This window comes from Astatotilapia calliptera, chromosome 4 (assembly GCF_900246225.1).
Source record: "Astatotilapia calliptera chromosome 4, fAstCal1.2, whole genome shotgun sequence".
NCBI classification, from domain to species: domain Eukaryota; kingdom Metazoa; phylum Chordata; class Actinopteri; order Cichliformes; family Cichlidae; genus Astatotilapia; species Astatotilapia calliptera.
This window is the reverse complement of record NC_039305.1, coordinates 14,136,723-14,154,679: the sequence shown is the minus strand read 5'-3', so window position 1 is coordinate 14,154,679 and position 17,957 is coordinate 14,136,723. Positions and strand designations below refer to the sequence as shown.

General features: G+C 41.1%; 1 protein-coding gene, 1 long non-coding RNA gene and 1 other non-coding gene across 5 annotated transcripts; all 3 read left to right on the top strand.

The window, feature by feature from the left end:
* Positions 1-2,811: 2,811 nt before the first annotated feature.
* Positions 2,812-10,005, top strand: tedc2 (tubulin epsilon and delta complex 2). 3 transcript variants are annotated; one of them, XM_026164941.1, is made up of 10 exons: positions 2,812-3,043; positions 3,190-3,328; positions 6,531-6,589; positions 6,725-7,319; positions 7,420-7,476; positions 7,578-7,656; positions 7,827-7,965; positions 8,260-8,355; positions 9,235-9,428; positions 9,533-10,005. In XM_026164941.1, exons 2-10 carry the CDS (start codon positions 3,225-3,227, stop codon positions 9,680-9,682), a joined length of 1,473 nt encoding a protein of 490 aa, XP_026020726.1. In that variant the 5' UTR covers positions 2,812-3,043; positions 3,190-3,224; the 3' UTR covers positions 9,683-10,005. The 3 variants fall into 3 exon arrangements, with proteins under 3 accessions (XP_026020726.1, XP_026020727.1, XP_026020725.1); XM_026164942.1 differs by having other exon boundaries at positions 2,812-3,328; positions 7,423-7,476; XM_026164940.1 differs by having other exon boundaries at positions 2,812-3,328.
* Positions 3,587-3,660, top strand: trnat-agu (transfer RNA threonine (anticodon AGU)). Its single transcript has one exon. It is a non-coding gene; the product is annotated as a tRNA-Thr (tRNA).
* A 2,959-nt stretch (positions 10,006-12,964) lies between the features above and the next one.
* LOC113020736 (uncharacterized) lies at positions 12,965-16,708 on the top strand. The gene is made up of 2 exons (XR_003272220.1): positions 12,965-13,028; positions 13,174-16,708. It is a non-coding gene; the product is annotated as an uncharacterized LOC113020736 (long non-coding RNA).
* Positions 16,709-17,957: the final 1,249 nt, after the last annotated feature.

Sequence of the window (17,957 nt, the reverse complement as noted above, 5' to 3'; positions counted from 1 at the left end):
CACTCATTAGGACCTCTATTAAAAAGTTTAACTTACAAACTAATGAGCGTCTTTTTAAAGTTCAATTAAATTCACTGAGTTTCCTCAGTCAGTAAAGTGGCAACAATAACTGTCAAACAAGGGGAATAAATGAATTTAAAGTAGTGTCTATTCCTGGAAGTTTCTCTTCATTTTTCTATTGCTGGGGATATTGTATTGGTGCAGCTGCTCACCAGCCCCTTCACTAGGTACGTCTTCCTAGTACCAGGTTAGACCTTCTTTTAGCCTTAAGAACCTTAATTAAACCTTAATTCTTTAAGTCATAGATTCATCATGGTGCTGGAAACATTCCTCAGAGACTTTTGTTTATGTTGACATGATAGCATCAGATTGCTGCAGATTGATTGGCTGCCCATCTGTGATGTGAATAGAGCCGCATCCCAGAGGTGCCCTATTGGACTAAGATTTGGTGACCGTGGGTAGCTTTTTAAGACAAAGACCTCCCTGTCATGGTCAACAAACCAGCTTGAGATGATTCGAGCTTTATTACTTGGTGCATTATCCTGCTGGGAGCAACCATCAGAGGATGGCGGCCATAAATGGATGCCACAGAAGGTTCAGTTGGTACTAAAGGGCTCAGACTTCCTGAAATCAAAACCACTGAAGGAGCTGAAATTGAAATGGCCACAAAAGTATTTAGGCATCATTATAGGTCAGAATTTATCATTTAAAGGTCACATCTTTAAATGTTTGTCACTCCACTTGAGGAAACACTTCGTATATGCAACGTTTTTGTTCCTTTATTGGATTATGAATTTATGTGGCCAGTACCTAAAGAGGTTGGATACCATCTACCATTGTGCTGTATGTTTTACTGCAGGCCATGAAAATCTGGCACATCAAAGTTCTCTGTATACTGGTGCTAAATAGGTATCTCTGTATGTCTGGAGACTTCCTCATTAGTTGGTTTTTGTATATAACTTTTTGCTTGGGCTAATGCCTTGTTATTTGTGAATATTTATGTGTGCAAAAAATACAAGTAGTACAGTATATGTTCTCACAATATTTTAAATGTTTGCCCCAAGAGTCAGAGCAGGAAAACGTTTGGAATAATCTTCACTTGGACCTGAAATTTCCAGAACTGGTTACAGTGGGGGAGTTTAAGTCCATTTAAAAGGAGTGAGAAAGTAGCTCTTTTGGTCAGTGTGACTGTTTTTGATGTTGCTCTTGATGTGTTATTGCATATGACTTACATATTTGTGTCCACTTGTACTGAATGTCAGTTTCATTTCCTTCTTACTTATTATATTATTTTGTGTTATGTTCTCATTTCTAATCGCACTCTTGGCCATGACTCTCTTGAAAGAGATTTTTAATGAGACTTTCAATGAGTCCCACAGCATTAAACCACCACCACAAGCATCCACTGATACAATATTTCTACCTAATAAAGTGGCAAAAGATTGTGTATTATAGACTAACAAAAATTAAACAAGTAATGACATTCATGCCCTTACAACAGAACGCGCAATACTGCAAACCTGGTAAATATAAATGAAATCCACCAAAGCTTGATAAACGTTTTATGAGAGGAATTATTGGCTCCAACAACATCTGATTGTGCTTAATGTCTCAGTTCTCATATGTGTATTTTTACTTCATAAGCAGCAAATTATCCAACAGTTACTCATAATCTGCCTCTGTTTACACCTGCTTTCCAGACATTTCTCATGAGGCTCACTCAGACTGACAGCTGTAAGTGTAAGCAGGTTACTTGGGAATGTTACTGGAACGTTTAATGGTTGTGGTTATCAGAAATAATCAGCAGTGTTCTTCATTTTTGAAACTTTCATATATTATGACATGTTTATGAGTCAACTGTATGAGTACCAAATGAGAAATTAAGACTGGGTGAGTACTGTTGAATAGAAACGTGGTAATAAAGAATTCAATAATCTAATCCGGTCGTTCAGTCTGACGTCACTAGCCGTGTCTGGACCTAAACTCCGCTGCAGGTCCAAACATCACTATGGCATTACTGAGAGTTGAAAAACTGTCTAAAGTCTTTCATCTTTAATAAAATGATCAGCGTTCTGCTTTACCAGGTGTAACAATTGAGTTTAACATCCAGGCATCCATGAAAACGGAATTTATGACATTTAACGGAGTTAGAAGTTAGCAGGGAGTTAGCTCGCTAGCTTCTATCTAAATACAATATAGCATGTCCTGACTGCGGGGTTTTGGAAACAAATTAAAACGTACAGCTCTGCTATCACTTCCAGCATAAACGAAGACAGAAAACTAAACAGCGGTGATGTTTGTAGGGTTACTGAAGTTGGGCTAGCTGGTATATAATGATGTGCTACGTGACCGCTAGCGACACAGCTATGTTAGCATAATAAACAAGCTAAAATTTTTCCACTCAAACGTGAGTGTTCTCGGTGGTCAGGAACAAATGTAATCGCATGGCAGGATGCTGTAAAAGGACCAAACTTCAGCCAGGAGAACAACTCAGATAATCCATCCACAATACAAGGTTAGTCATTCATATACTGCTGCATGGGCTGGGCTGTAGTTACATCCTAAGGTTTTAAAAACTGAGCTTAAATAAATGATTAGTGGTAATAAAAGCCGAGGGAGGTCAACAGTGATCACTGACTGTTTTAGGAGCTTTTTGAGATTAAATAGAAGAAAATACAAAACATTAAACATGTTAACAACACAAAAGCCATATTAAACAGACTACTTTAGGCCCGGAAGTAGGAGTCGTCACGTCATCACTTAACAACCGGATAGGCAGTATAGATGACAACAGCGTCCCTGGTAACCATCACACTTCTCGCGAGAAGTAGCGAGTCCGTTGTTTCTACGAATGCTCAAAGTTTCTTTTTCTGCCTGACAGGTTTATATATATATATATATATATAAACTTTAGCTATTCACCTAAAGTCACTTAGGTTTCATCGCATTGATTACCTACTGAATATTTACTAATCGGTGACCTTCTTTAGTCAGAGGGGGAGAAATGTGACTTCCGCATCCGTCGGGTTCGAGCGTTTCGCGGGTCTGTACAAAAAAAGCTTTCATTATAAAGAGGATCTAACAACGACGTATTCTGCACTTTTTGACCAAGTCGTACTGTTTCTAATAAGTCATTAATCAGTGTTAAACAAGTACGTGAACGTTTTGTTTTTCGTGTTGTCGTGGCAGAGAAGGTCACCACCGCTATACACCCAGACACGATCATGTCGCTGCTGTGCGCAGTCGAGGAAGCTGTCAGGTCATGCAAAGTGGAACAAGCTAAGGTTAATCACCGCATTCAACTATACAGAGAATTATTAAAGAGCCTGTAAGTACACGCTTGACTTTTTCCCCCCAAGCTGTTTTCTTCTTATAACAAATTTAAAAACAAATCCAGTTTCTGCGATGTCTGAAGTTTGTATCCTGGATTTTTGACTCTCTATAAACATTTATGAAAAATCCTCTTAAGTTACATAGGTCCAAAGTATTGTGATGTTTGTGTGCCACTTGTAGTAATCTGTAGGGGAATCCTTCGGTAGTTGAGTGACTCTTTACGTAGGCTATATACAGATCTGGTTAACCATCCGGCGCTGTGGCTTAGTTGGTTAAAGCGCCTGTCTAGTAAACAGGAGATCCTGGGTTCGAATCCCAGCAGTGCCTTTTGCTACACGAGACGGCTGTGTGTGTGTATTAGCTACTCTACATTATCTCAAAATGTGTGTTGGTTGATTTTTCTTTAGTTTTGTTGGACTATTCAAGAACACTAAATGAGTTCATGACTTATTTACTGTTGTAAATGAGCTTATATGACACCTGCCCCTGATACAACAACGCATATCAAATCAACTACATAGTTAAACTCATTTCATTCAGAATAACGACAAAATAAATATTAAGTAATGAGATAAGAAATAAGAAACAATAAACAATTTATGTCAATTCCATCTACAAATGAGCTGTAAGCATCTGAAGCATCTCTGCACTAAACCTTTATGACAATACAGGATAACTATGCTATTTCTGTACAATGGTTTCAGTGAGTGTCACATCTTAATTTATATATGTTTAAAAATATACCCATAACTGCTACACAACATTTTATACTGGTCCTAATCTTTTGTTTTTAAAAATATCATTTAATCTTAATCGGTGTATGTCATCTTTCATTTTAAACAGCATCTGGATATCAAGCGGTAATTGTTGATTGTTTGCTTTGAATTATATCATAATGTACTGACTAAATAATGGCTTTGTTGACTCGCAATATGGTTTGTTATCATTTGTATGCCTTTTTTGTGTAATGAATATTAATATTCCCATATGGAAAAGATATATATATAAATCTTATAAAGTTTGTGTCTGTCTTGTGTGAAACTTGTTTGAAAAGCATACAAGAGTGAAAACAAATATAAGATCCCTTGAAAAATAATATAAATGGAACTTGTATGTTTTGGATACTTTATGAAAGTAATGAGAAAGTGGCCACTTTCATGAGTAAATCATATAAGCCTTATATGATTCACTATATGAAGCAAGCTAAAGCTGATGCAAGTCTTTTATAAGTTTTTCCTATTTCTTTTCCATATGGGTTTCCCTACACCTAAAGCCAGTAAGACATATGGAAAATAAGTGATTCATATAAAGTCATATTTGACATACAGGGAGTGCAGAATTATTAGGCAAATGAGTATTTTGTCCACATCATCCTCTTCACGCATGTTGTCTTACTCCAAGCTGTATAGGCTCGAAAGCCTACTACCAATTAAGCATATTAGGTGATGTGCAACTCTGTAATGAGAAGGGGTGTGGTCTAATGACATCAACACCCTATATCAGGTGTGCATAATTATTAGGCAACGTCCTTTCCTTTGGCAAAATGGGTCAAAAGAAGGACTTGACAGGCTCAGAAAAGTCAAAAATAGTGAGATATCTTGCAGAGGGATGCAGCAGTCTCAAAATTGCAAAGCTTCTGAAGCGTGATCATCGAACAATCAAGCGTTTCATTCAAAATAGTCAACAGGGTCGCAAGAAGCGTGTGGAAAAACCAAGGCGCAAAATAACTGCCCATGAACTGAGAAAAGTCAAGCGTGCAGCTGCCAAGATGCCACTTGCCACCAGTTTGGCCATATTTCAGAGCTGCAACATCACTGGAGTGCCCAAAAGCACAAGGTGTGCAATACTCAGAGACATGGCCAAGGTAAGAAAGGCTGAAAGACGACCACCACTGAACAAGACACACAAGCTGAAACGTCAAGACTGGGCCAAGAAATATCTCACGACTGATTTTTCTAAGGTTTTGTGGACTGATGACATGAGAGTGAGTCTTGATGGGCCCGTGGCTGGATTGGTAAAGGGCAGAGAGCTCCAGTCCGACTCAGACGCCAGCAAGGTGGAGGTGGAGTACTGGTTTGGGCTGGTATCATCAAAGATGAGCTTGTGGGGCCTTTTCGGGTTGAGGATGGAGTCAAGCTCAACTCCCAGTCCTACTGCCAGTTTCTGGAAGACACCTTCTTCAAGCAGTGGTACAGGAAGAAGTCTGCATCCTTCAAGAAAAACATGATTTTCATGCAGGACAATGCTCCATCACACGCGTCCAAGTACTCCACAGCGTGGCTGGCAAGAAAGGGTATAAAAGAAGAAAAACTAATGACATGGCCTCCTTGTTCACCTGATCTGAACCCCATTGAGAACCTGTGGTCCATCATCAAATGTGAGATTTACAAGGAGGGAAAACAGTACACCTCTCTGAACAGTGTCTGGGAGGCTGTGGTTGCTGCTGCACGCAATGTTGATGGTGAACAGATCAAAACACTGACAGAATCCATGGATGGCAGGCTTTTGAGTGTCCTTGCAAAGAAAGGTGGCTATATTGGTCGCTGATTTGTTTTTGTTTTGTTTTTGAATGTCAGAAACGTATATTTGTGAATGTGGAGATGTTATATTGGTTTCACTGGTAAAAATAAATAATTGAAATGGGTATATATTTGTTTTTTGTTAAGTTGCCTAATAATTATGCACAGTAATAGTCACCTGCACACACAGATATCCCCCTAAAATAGCTAAAACTAAAAACAAACTAAAAACTACTTCCAAAAACATTCAGCTTTGATATTAATGAGTTTTTTGGGTTCATTGAGAACATGGTTGTTGTTCAATAATAAAATTATTCCTCAAAAATACAACTTGCCTAATAATTCTGCACTCCCTGTAAAACCTCTTTAATTTTGTGCACTATTACACTAGATTCTGAGAGTTGCACATACCTAGATACACTAGGACTTCTATTTTTTTAACAGTGTGTTTCATCATTAAGCAGTTATGTCTGCCAGAGATCACCAATGCAATATACTGTATGAATGAAGCATCCATTCTGACTGCCAGCGGCCTTTCTGCAAATGAGATGACATTTAAAAATGGCAGTGGCTGATGCTCATCTGTTGTGTCACATCATTTTTGTCCTGGAATGTTTAAAGACTTTAAAACTTTTATTTTAATTTTAGTGTGTGTTCACATGAAGTATTTTCCCACAGAACACCCCAACCCGAGGTGAGCTTTGAGGAAACAGAATTGGCAGGTGCTGCTCCTACAGGTAGTTAAAAAATAGCTTTTATTTGTCTGTCAAGGTGCTGATAGTTAAAACAAAATAGCCTATTTGTTTATTTACATTTCTTTTCTCTTGCCAAGTAGTAACCACATATTTGCATGTTGCTATTTTCATAAACAGGTGTCTCCCCATGTGATAAGGAAGACATAGAACTGCTTGAGAAGGCTCTAGAGAAAGCCCTCCGTGTGCGCACCAGCTCAGAACCTTCTAAAAAAGAATCCAAAATACCCAAACCTGGAAAGGAAACGGGGACTTTAGGTGCTAGGCCTGTGGATATCACACATTCATCTGCAGCATCTAGAGGAAGCCAAAGAACGATAAGGTCATCCACTAAATCTGCCAGCCTTGACAGAAAAGGGTACGGACGGCCTGGATTATCAGTATGCTCCTCACTAGCCTCGGGACCTTTAGCTAGCGCCGACCCCGGACAGACCAAAAGAACAGATAATAGAAACACGATCCAAAACCATCCTGCCTCATCAGCTGGCGCTTTGCATCACCAGGCTTCTAGGAAACTGCAGCAGGCTGTCATGCCGTCTGTCTCTCCTGATCACATCACAAGCTTGCTCTCTAAAAACAAGACTATCAGAAGCAATATGTTGAGTGGTGATGACCTGAGGAAAGCTGCACCTGTCGCTGCAAATTCTTCAAATAACGTAGTGTCCTCTTCACAAACAAATGAGCCAGGAGCATGCAGTTTCCCTCAACAGAATGGGCATGTTTTTTAGAATTACACTATGAAAATAACCATGCTTTGTAAAAAAACAAAAACATGTTCTGTAATATTATAATCATTCTGTTTGACTTTGCTTCAGCAGGATATTTTCTGAGCAAACAACAAAATGGAAATCTTTAAAGAGCAAGCAGAGCAGGTGCCTACAATGCATTGTAATGCAAAAAAATATAAAAACAAAATTCCTCCTTGTACATTTTTCCTTTATTCACAAAGTTTCCTTCTGTACATTATCTTCAGACTGTGGGATAAAGCCGTTGCCCTACAGACGAACCCTGGGCCTGGAAAGAGTCACTTCATGGAGAGAATGAGAGCTACGGTAAAATGGATCAGCTGGGGTCAGCCATGATGTCATGTTAAACTGGAATTTATGCTCTAATTTAGAAAACCAGCCAAGTGTATTAATGAGAAATTCTAGCTAATATACATTAATTTCTCTAAACAACCCCTGTGTTTCATTGTACACCATTTTTCCTTTGCTTTGTTTAGTTTCCCAGGAATTGGCCATTTGGCAGCCCGTATGAGACCAGGGCTCTGCTGGACAGGTTGATTCACCAAGCTCAAGACTTGAAACAGCTCTGCGGGGAGCCTCTAACCAAACAGATGCCAGAGATAACATTAAGACTGGGTAATAGAGAAGCTTTTATGTGAATTCGGGAGAAATGAAAGGGACTGATTCCATAAGTCAGTGGGTGACAAAATAACAATGTGGGAGTTGGCAGGAAGTGACTGTGCGAGCTATTTCGACTGATACAAATCAAGACTTTCCTTTGCCAGGAACCATCAGGAAGTTGACGTTTTTCTATAACTGTAACAACTTTCATGCGCTAAGAGTGACTGTAAACACACTTTTAATGCAACTCCACTTGCTTCTCAGTAAGCTTCTATTATAACTCTCTTTTTTTAATGTGCTTTCTTACAGTTAGTACAGGCGACAAGTATGATTCCTGTATGTCGCTGGAAAGGCTGCAGCTCACAGCAGCTGAGCTCAAGAATTTTGCAGATCAAGTGAAACAAGGTAAGAATCCTGTTTGTACGCAGCATAATAAACATCATAAACCTTTCTGTAAAATAATTGTTTCTCCAGCATTAATTGCAGATCATTGATCTTTGTTTGTAGACAGGTGGTCATTAGCTGGAAGACACCTTATCAAAAATATTTATTCCTTTGCACTGACTTTCCTAAAGGAGATGCTGGTGGAGACATCATGACATGGTTTTTGGCTGTGTTTAACCAGTGTTACATACATTTTGCGATTTCTTTTCCATGTGGGTCATCGTCTATGGGCATCCCAGTTTGAGTCTGTACCTACAATATGCACAGCAGCATTTCCATTTCCTCCACTGATGCAGTTATAAAGAACCTGAATGACGAGAGATTTTCCATTCACACCTTCACAAAGATTTATTGATGTTTACTCGTTAAAGCACCAATGTAGCACAAGTAGCAACTAAATCCAGTGTGTCAGAGAAGTTTCCAGTAATGAATAGGTCCACACGTCTGGTGTCATCCAATCTAGCATCTCACGTTAGTATTTTTATTTCACCGCGTTGTAATATCCAGGGAGGGAATTATCTTTTATTGCTTTTTAACAGCATTTAGAAAATGATTATGGTGAGTGCAGCGTGCTAACGCGCTAATGGAGCCTCTCCATCTTGGCGTATGGAAAATGAAAGCAGAGCTGCCGTGAACCCTCAGCGCCAGCTCAGTCCTTTCCTTGGCCTCAACAGACCCCCCTCACCCCCTCGTCCCCATGACGATGGGGTTTTAAAGCTGTCTGTCCTGATGCCACTAAGCAAGGGCCTAGCTATTTAAAGCTGAGGCAACAGAGCAGAAAGAAAAAAGTTTTAGGGGTATGGTTGCTCGCGCTCTAAAAATAACCTTTTTTTCCGTCAGAGTGGAAAGCATGGGATCGATGGAGGCCAGAGGGAGGTTGTTTTTGCCCCACTGGGGCAAATGGTGTGCAGGGAGATGGGAGAACTTCACCCCTGCCCCTGACTATAACATATGCAACAGAGGCAGAGCTGCAAGAGCTTGAGCAGCTGCGGATGAGGGTGGCATTGCTGCAACAAGAGGTTGATCTTGAACAGGTAGGTGACGTGTTCTGAAAGCACCTCGTGAGTTTTACATACCTGCATGTTCTTTTTTAGTAGAAGCTAGGAACTGGCTGACAGTCTTTTCTGATGTCCCACAGGCTCTGTTGGACACCCTGTCCCCTCAGTTTTCGGCTGTCGTACCTGGGCCTGAACGTCTGAGCCCCAGTGTACTCAGAGACATGTACTCCCTGCTGGGTGAAGGAGGGGAACGTTTCCCAGCTATAGTCCTGGACTCTGAGCCTGCATGACTAATGAGCACATTAAATTGACTTATAGGTTTGTAAGTTTAGAAACAGGTATGAATACATTAAAGGCCTCGTGGTATGCTGCAATCTGGTGCAACACTGATGAAATCAAACCCCTCTGACATAGTCAAAACAAGGACATGGTTAAAAAAAAACAAAGGGGGGAACTGAATTGAGTGAACAGCCTCAGAGGGCAGCTGTGGTTCAGGAGGTTCTGCTGGAGGGGTTCGATGCTCTGTGTTACACCTCGTGATCCTAAAGATATCATGGAAATATTAATGGATGGATAAACAGGTGTACCTAATAAAATGGTAACTGAAACATCACGAATGATTATTTTGAAGAATCTGTTTTTAATAGTGGCATCGCTGTGTTATGTCAGTGTCTCATGTCATGTCACAACTGTATAAAACTGTGATCATTAATCCTGTCTCTTAAACGCAGCTTCTGAATAAATGCCTCAGGCACAATTTTAAGTATCACCATTGATCAGAGTAACGTAATAAAAGATACATAATATTACAGTGACTTTAAGTGTGTGTATTTGTGATGTAAGCTGTAGGTTAAATTATATGTTTGAGTTGTTTCTAATTTTTCCTTTTTGCTAAATTCTGACACATCGTAACTGATGCCTCAGAAGTGTAATATTCACTCGGTGAATTTTGCCAGCAGGTGGCACTCAATTCACAGAAAAAAAAGAGTCCAAATTACATTTTAATCAAAGATGCCCTTGCAAGTTTACCTGTGTGTTTCACTTCATATCATTCATTTTCAGTGTTTAAATAAAAAAGAAAGAAGAAATGTGCCACCACCACACACACACACTTCCATACTGTTTTTCCATATGTTTTTGATCCCCCATATTGAGCCAGCATAATCTTTCATACATACATCTGCTAGATCGCATATATGGGGCCATCACTGTGTTTCTGTGATATGGTATTCACGATCAAATGTGCTATGAGGCTGTACGTGAGATTCAGGAGCGCCTGGAGGAGCCTTAGAGGCTCGTGCCCACAGATGACGGGTGGATGGCAGGGGCTGTGCCAGACTGGGCGACAGGTGGCGCTGGGTTCTCGCAGCAGGACGTGGGTGTTGAAGCCCTGCTGCACCGGCCCTTCATGCGCGCGCACACAAACAGGGAGACATGCACACCCAGAGCCGGCTGAGTCATAAAGAAGATGTGCTTGGGTGTGCCTGGCATCGCAGCATGCTGCAAGCTGGAAATGGCATGTTTCCCTGAGGAGAGGGACAAAAAAATGATTATATGAAAAAAGGAGGAGTATTTCAGCCTCAGATGGCTGGATGAGTCCAAAAGAACAAGGGCCTGATGGTTTGAACGTCTGTTCCTGGGTTCAAAGAAGAATACATTTGCAGGTTTACAAGACCTGTTCACACAGAAATGTCCAACTACTTTTGGATTGCAGTCATCTGCAGGGCACTGGATCAGAGTGCTGCTGGTTTATGGCCTCACATAGTCTTAGATCTGTGTTTGTCTATGTGTGTGAGGGAGGTAAAAAAAGGAGGCATGGAAGTATCCTTGGGTCAACACTGTACATAGTTCCTAGTGGGAGTGGTGCTCATGCAGCTCAGCCTTCCTGTGACCTGCATGCATCAGCTGCTGCCTGGCTTTGCCTGTCACCAGCAGAGCTCTTCCACTCTTCCAGCATGGCCCGGTCCTCCCAAGGTTATGCATGCCTCACGCCTTTATCCCATTTTTCTCACGCCTCTTTGTGACACATAATGGAAGATGCAAGACAGTTTTACTGTCCGTGGGTGAAACTTCATGGAAATTACTGCCATATGCCACGCATACACACACACTTACAGAGGGGAAAAGTTCAAATACTTTGGAGCTTCCACTCTTTTTTTTCTTTTCCTCCAGTCATCTCACTTTTAATTGCTTACTGGAGTCTAAGCACAAATCCCCAGAAACCCAACAGAGCTACCAAGAATCCACTTCTGTCCTTCAAATGCCCATTGCGCTTGAACGTCTCTTTTCTACTGCGCCCCCACTCCTCACAAAGACATTCCTCACTTCCCCTCTTTTATTTCTCTTTGGCTGTTCTAAATAGCTGTTGCTGATTGAGCTACAGCCGAGATTGTTAAGTCAATGTAGTCATCAGTTAGGCAACATTAGGGTATATTTTTTGATTTCCCCCCACTGATCAGGCAGTCAAGTTGAATTTTTCTGTCAAGACAACCCATACACGGTCTTAACAGCAGCTGTCCTGTACAGAAGGAAGCCTGTTTGGCATTTATAAGGGAGCATGACGTATTTTCTATTCTGGTAAAATCTCTGATTATCATATTATCAAGAATAAGTTGAGCTGATAAAAAAAATAAATCTTGGAAGCATTAAAAGGCTAACATGCTGTCGTAGAAAACCCAGTAATGCCTGAAGATAAAACAGACAATCAGATTTGTGTGTCCTTCACAAACGTAGCTTTATAAATGTGGAGGAGGAAGATTAGCAAACGTTGGACATGAAAGGTGTCTAGATTGATTTTATTTAATTCTTTTTTTTGTGGAAGAGCGAGCATACAAGGGGATTAACTACTACTAGGCTGCTTTCCATTCAGAAAGAACTGGCTCCAGCCGTGTGTGTGCATGTGTGTGTGGGAGGGAAGGTGGAGGCTGCCTGTATTTTTTTATGAGTATTTCTGCCACGAGTCAATATTTTCATCATTGTATTTACATTAATAGAGGCCCCATATATATATATATATGTATGTGTATATATATATATATATATATATATATATATATATATATATATATATATATATATATATATATGTATGTGTATATATATATATATATATATATATATATATATATATATATATATATATATATATATATATATATATATATATGAAGAGATGACACATCTGTAGCGATCTATATGGGGAATGTCCCTTTTCTTTTTTCAGTAAACATAGAGATAAATAAGGATTTCCCATTCGCGTCTAATTTCAAGTCAACACTAGGCTTCTGCGTTCCCATGGGAAACGTTTTATACTGCAGGAAAACAAAGATGCTGCATTTGAGAGGCAGTGATGGGAGCATGAAGAATAGAGAGAGCAGTTAACTCTCCTCCCCTCCCCCTTCCTGTGTTTCGTCAACCCCTGTTCTCCCTACTTCAGTGTTTGATGTCACCAATGAGCTAACGAATCGTAGCACTTGGACTTCCCAGTTTTTCCTCCCTAGCCCCTCCTCTTTCCTTAAGCCTTTATATATATATGCCCCCCTCACTACGTTCTGCAGAGTGTACAATGTGCTACTAGAGAGCCGGCAGACAGTGTACAGAGAAACAGCAAGAGAGGGAGGCAGAGAAGAGGAAAGTGTGAGTGGATTTCAGCTGATTTTAGAAGATTTCATCGGACATGTTCAAGCCATACCTGCTCAAGTCGTTTCTTTGGTCTCATACAGACCTCCTTCTCCTTCCTCTCCTTTTTTCCGCCTCCGTTTGTCTCGTTCTGTCTCTCCAGGCCAGAGCTACCTACAAGTAGGATCCCAGAAGCCAACGCTGCTGATCCTGTCAGGATACGCCAGCCCACACAGTCAGGATGGGCTGTACAACAGGCCATTTGGCTTGCCAACCACAGCCGCAGACCAACTTGGGGCAGGAGGGTCAATCGCTAGAGACTGGTGGGGCCAAAGTGCCCGAGGTGCTCTCCTCTCTGGAGCGTCTATCTCAGGCTACTGGAGGAATGGAGAAGTCCTGGTACCGCTGCATCTTTCCATTTGGAATCATCTCTTTAGTTATCGGTGTAGCAGGAACAGGAGTGACCTACACTTATAATGACCTGCCTCAGACTAAAGTGGTGTCAGTTGTGCTACTTGTCATGGGTATTTTGCTGTTAATGATGGCAACTGCTTGTTGGACTGTCCACAAGAAGAAGAGAAGGAAAAAGAAAGAGGGGGGCTCATTCACGTCTGAGCAGTGTCCCCTGTGAGTGAACACAGGGGTATGATAGAGGAACATGCCTAGAGCTGGGAGCTCAAGGTTTGGCCAGAAATTCTTCACTTCACCTCCCAATGCAACGTCCCTCCATTCTCTGAAGTTACAAAGTTGAATTCAAATCATGTTGGAGATAGCTTGGGTCAAAAGGACAGATAAACGCCGAAGATCTGTTTAGTCTGTGAGGTCTGCATCAGATTTTTTTGGATTGGCAATGAGAGATCACCAGTGCCTCACACGCTCTTTTATCATCAGACAGCAGGTGTCCGGTGTCAAAACAACCTCCGAGGAGATGTGCAGAATATGCATTGGACACTGCATGCATATTTACACACACTAACAGGCCTTTGATGACTTACGCACGAGCAGTTACAGCGGGAGCTCACACAGACACCTAACACGCTATGCAGAGCTGCTGCTGGAGTCAGTGCTGGCGTCACTAGGCACGTCAGTCACAGCATTCCTTGTATCAGGACAGGTGACTCTCCAAGAGGCCACAAACGGGCCAAAGACGGCAACCTGATACCCGGCCGAAAAAGCAACGCACCCACGTCAGCGGCCAACGTCATTCACTCGTCCTGTGACACTACAGCAATGTGTTGGGGGCTTTTTTTTGCGCAATGAGAGATTGGAACTTGAGTCCTGCTGGATCTTACTGGCATCTGTGTGGACGATCAGTTGGAGAGGGTAGAGGACCTGCTGGAGGAGTGCAAAGTGTTTGTGTGTGCTCAAATTAAGATCCAGGTCAACTGAGAGACTTTTGGAATTTGGTCCTCACAATGAAGGAAAAAGAGATTTGCACATATGGCCATGTCCATGGCAAACAAGAAAGCATTTTAAGTAAAGCGACATACCCTGAAAGGCCTTTTGTAGCTTCAGCTTCGCATTACAAAGGACTGGGGACCTAATTATGACTGACTTGATTGCCTTTCTTTTCAATAAGTGAGCATTTACACTCAGCCCTATGTCTTTGTGGGACACCTCAACTCCATACAAAGGAGTCCAGGATTATTGAAGGACACTGCCATAGGGGACATGCCACGGCAGGGACACTTTGACTGATCCTGCTCCCCTAGGGCCCCTCCCGTTTGGTGCCTTGAGCAACCACTCATGGAAAAAAGCTCTGCCACATTCCCCCACTCCAAGAGTTACCCCCCTTTGCTTTCTCTCTTTACCCAACAGGACTCTTCAAATCTGTTTCTCATTGTACACTGCCAGCTTCTGACTTAATCACACTCATTTTCCATTGTTGTATAGCCCAGGAGATGTGTGGACAGACTTATTATGCTCAAATTAAGACACACACTTACACGACAACCTCACAGTCCGCAGACATTCATGCAGTCTTTATCTATCTGTGCCAAAGGAATTGGTTGTTTTAATTTTTTCCCCCAGCTGTGGAAAAAATGTTGATTAAAAGTGAGTCGCAAAATCCTGTGTGAAAATAGGATACAAGGCTGTTCTCTAGTGAAAATTGAGTAATAGGTAGGCTCTAAGTGGCTCTGGGGTTTCCTTTTCCTTCACATTTTCTTTTAGGAAGAGTGAGTGAATGTAGCTGCGCTCAGCGCCACATCTGTGAATAGGTGCTTTCTCACAGGATGAGATAAACAATGGCATTTTACTCTGTCTTAATCATTCTCTTTTGTGTGACTGAATGTAACATGAGGTTCAAAACGTAACTCCCGCAGGGAGTAAGTGCAATGTATACAATGTATAGCAATTTCAGAGAAGACAATTTGTCTCCACGCGAAGGACTTTAGTGACACTTCTTTACCTTTGAGAGCTACTATAGATCACTGTTGCATTGATTGTCTCCACTGGTTTAGTCAAGCTTGCTAAGGAAAATGTGTCTGTATACCCAGGGGTAACAGTTAACATCGAATGCCAATCCCACCGAGGACCTTTTGAAGGCCAACTTGCCAAATTCAAGGCTGCATCTGTCATCCTGCCCAACCTCAGTACACTTGCAAAGAGTCGGCCCCTTTTCTTTTGACATGTTTTGCGGCTCAGTGTGCATTTAGATGTTGTCTTGCATGCTAATGAAGGAAGAGAAATATAGTTAGGAGGTAATGGAGAAAAACAAGGAACCTGGGAAGTCATTCCTTTCACTACATGTGGCAGTGAGTAGTTGCCCCAGCAGTTAGATTAGGATCAGCCATCCTGAACAAAGCAGTAATATTGTCGAGGAACATGATGCATTACTGGAATCCATGGCGAGAATTTAAATTGAATAGGAGAGGAATAAGTCTTCTCTGAACCTTAGATCAGTGTGTTTGCAAACACCGGCATACTGCAAGCATTTATAATTTTTTTTAAGGTAAATGTCAAATGCACAAAGCTCATAAAAGTATTTATAGGTGGGCCATTGTTTTAGTATCCTCTGATCAAGACAAGTTAAGATTTACATTACACGGGCTGTCTCGCTTTGCTATCAGATCCGTTCACCCGGATTAGGGTTTGCTCTAACAATGATGGGCATGAGTTGTGGACAGATGTGGTGGACCTGTCACAGATGTGGAAGAGAAGGATGTTTGGTGGCACAGAGAGGAAAAAAAGATGGTTATTCGTCAGTTTACTGTGGGAAACAAAGGATGCCAAAAACAAGATAGGTAACGTGTATACGCTTATACTCTCGCCTCTGTATAGTCCACATTATATATGTAGTACACTTTGGCCGCATTGTTGTTCATTTTAAAGCTATATCGTGCCAGTATATTGACACTAAACAAACAAACAAAAACAAAAAAATGATGGAAGGTGACCAGAAATTGTTTCTTGTTTCTTGGAGATGTGAAGTGATTTCCCTTCTGCCTTCTGAAAGATTAAAGGGAAAACCTACCTCTCTCTGCTGCGGGGAAAAATGTCCCTCTCCCAGAAGACAGCCATGCTGTCAGCCTATGCTTTTTGTCACTCCAGCGAGTGACACAAAATACGTTGGTTTGTGTGCCCACTAATATTTGGTGCTGTATATACAATTATTTTTCTATTTGTACTGTATATTTCTACTCATATGTAAATTTGAATTGTTCATGTAAGCACTGTATTAAACAAATGTCACATAAGCACCTTTGTTTGTGATAGCCTAAAGGTAAAAAGAAAGAACCTTTATGCATTCATTGTATGTCTTTGTACTTGTTTGCTTTGGAAAATAATTTAGAATAGTGTGAACCGTCACACCATTCAACTCTGTCCTGGTCAATCTGGAAGAATCTCTGACAGGGCTAAAAATACAGAAGACAAGTGGACAGTGGACAGTGGATACAAAGGAGAACAACATTGTTTTGGCTCTATTTCGAACAGTGTGAGCAATAATTACAACCGTCGCTCTGTTTTTTCACAAAACGCAAAACCTGTCTTCAGTTGACAGCCTTCGCTTGAAATTTCGATGCTGTATTTAGACGCGCTGTCATGTGTTGCCCTGCCAGCTAGGATGACTTGTTCAGATACCCGGGGATGAGGAATCTGGTTGTTAAGAAAACAGACTGGCCAACATCAATCAGAATAAATGACACCACCTACTGGCAGTAGAATAAAGTAGGCCAAGTACTCTCACTTGTTATTAAGTCACAGTTCTGCAGGAATTAATTTTATATTTCTGGGTATAAACATATTTCATCAAATTAAATTACAGCTGGTAAAGCGTGGGTGTGGAGGGAACAGTGCTTAGGTCTTGATAAAAGGGTGGGTAGGCCATTGAGGGGCAAAGTACAGACGAGGTGGAAGTGGTCAGCTGGATTGCTAGGGTCAGCACGGATTACAGGAAACCAGATGGAAACAAGTCGTCCGCCTCTTTTTATCCAGAACTTGGCCTCAAACCAAAACATTCAGCACTATTTGGCTCCTTATCAGACTTTGAATTATATAAAACTCAGTTTAATACATACAAAACAGAAAAAAGAAGCAAACAGCACAATTTGACACATTAAAGAGACATCTGGTGTCCCATGACTTTATTTATACTTTATTCAAATTTCGGATCAACACCATCTGTTCAAAAGACAAATCTGGGTGTATTTAATTAGCCAGCGACTAAGGCTGGTTCCACATAATACCTTTGTAGCAGGAGGGAGTTACATTTCAGTTCATCTCCAGATATTATGGGAGCTGTTTTGGAGACAGTTGTAGATGAAATTACACATGCCTGGCCAGACGGTCAGATTAAATCACAAGCAAAATGACATTAAGCTGCAGTCTGTGTGTAGCTATTGCAACAGAAACAAATGTGACGAGAAGACATTGGGCTTAATCACTCAAAGACTTGAGAATACTTTAATAATCCAACAGTGACACAAACTAAATGCTGGTTCTTAG

What these genes read in the sequence shown, in the direction of transcription:
- tedc2 (XM_026164941.1), top strand. Translation starts at nt 3,225, where the DNA reads ATGTCGCTGCTGTGCGCAGTCGAGGAAGCTGTCAGGTCATGCAAAGTG. An exon ending in TGGAGAGAATGAGAGCTACG is followed by an intron (nt 7,657 to 7,826) that starts GTAAAATGGATC and finishes TGCTTTGTTTAG; the next exon opens with TTTCCCAGGAATTGGCCATT. An exon ending in AGAGATAACATTAAGACTGG is followed by an intron (nt 7,966 to 8,259) that starts GTAATAGAGAAG and finishes GCTTTCTTACAG; the next exon opens with TTAGTACAGGCGACAAGTAT.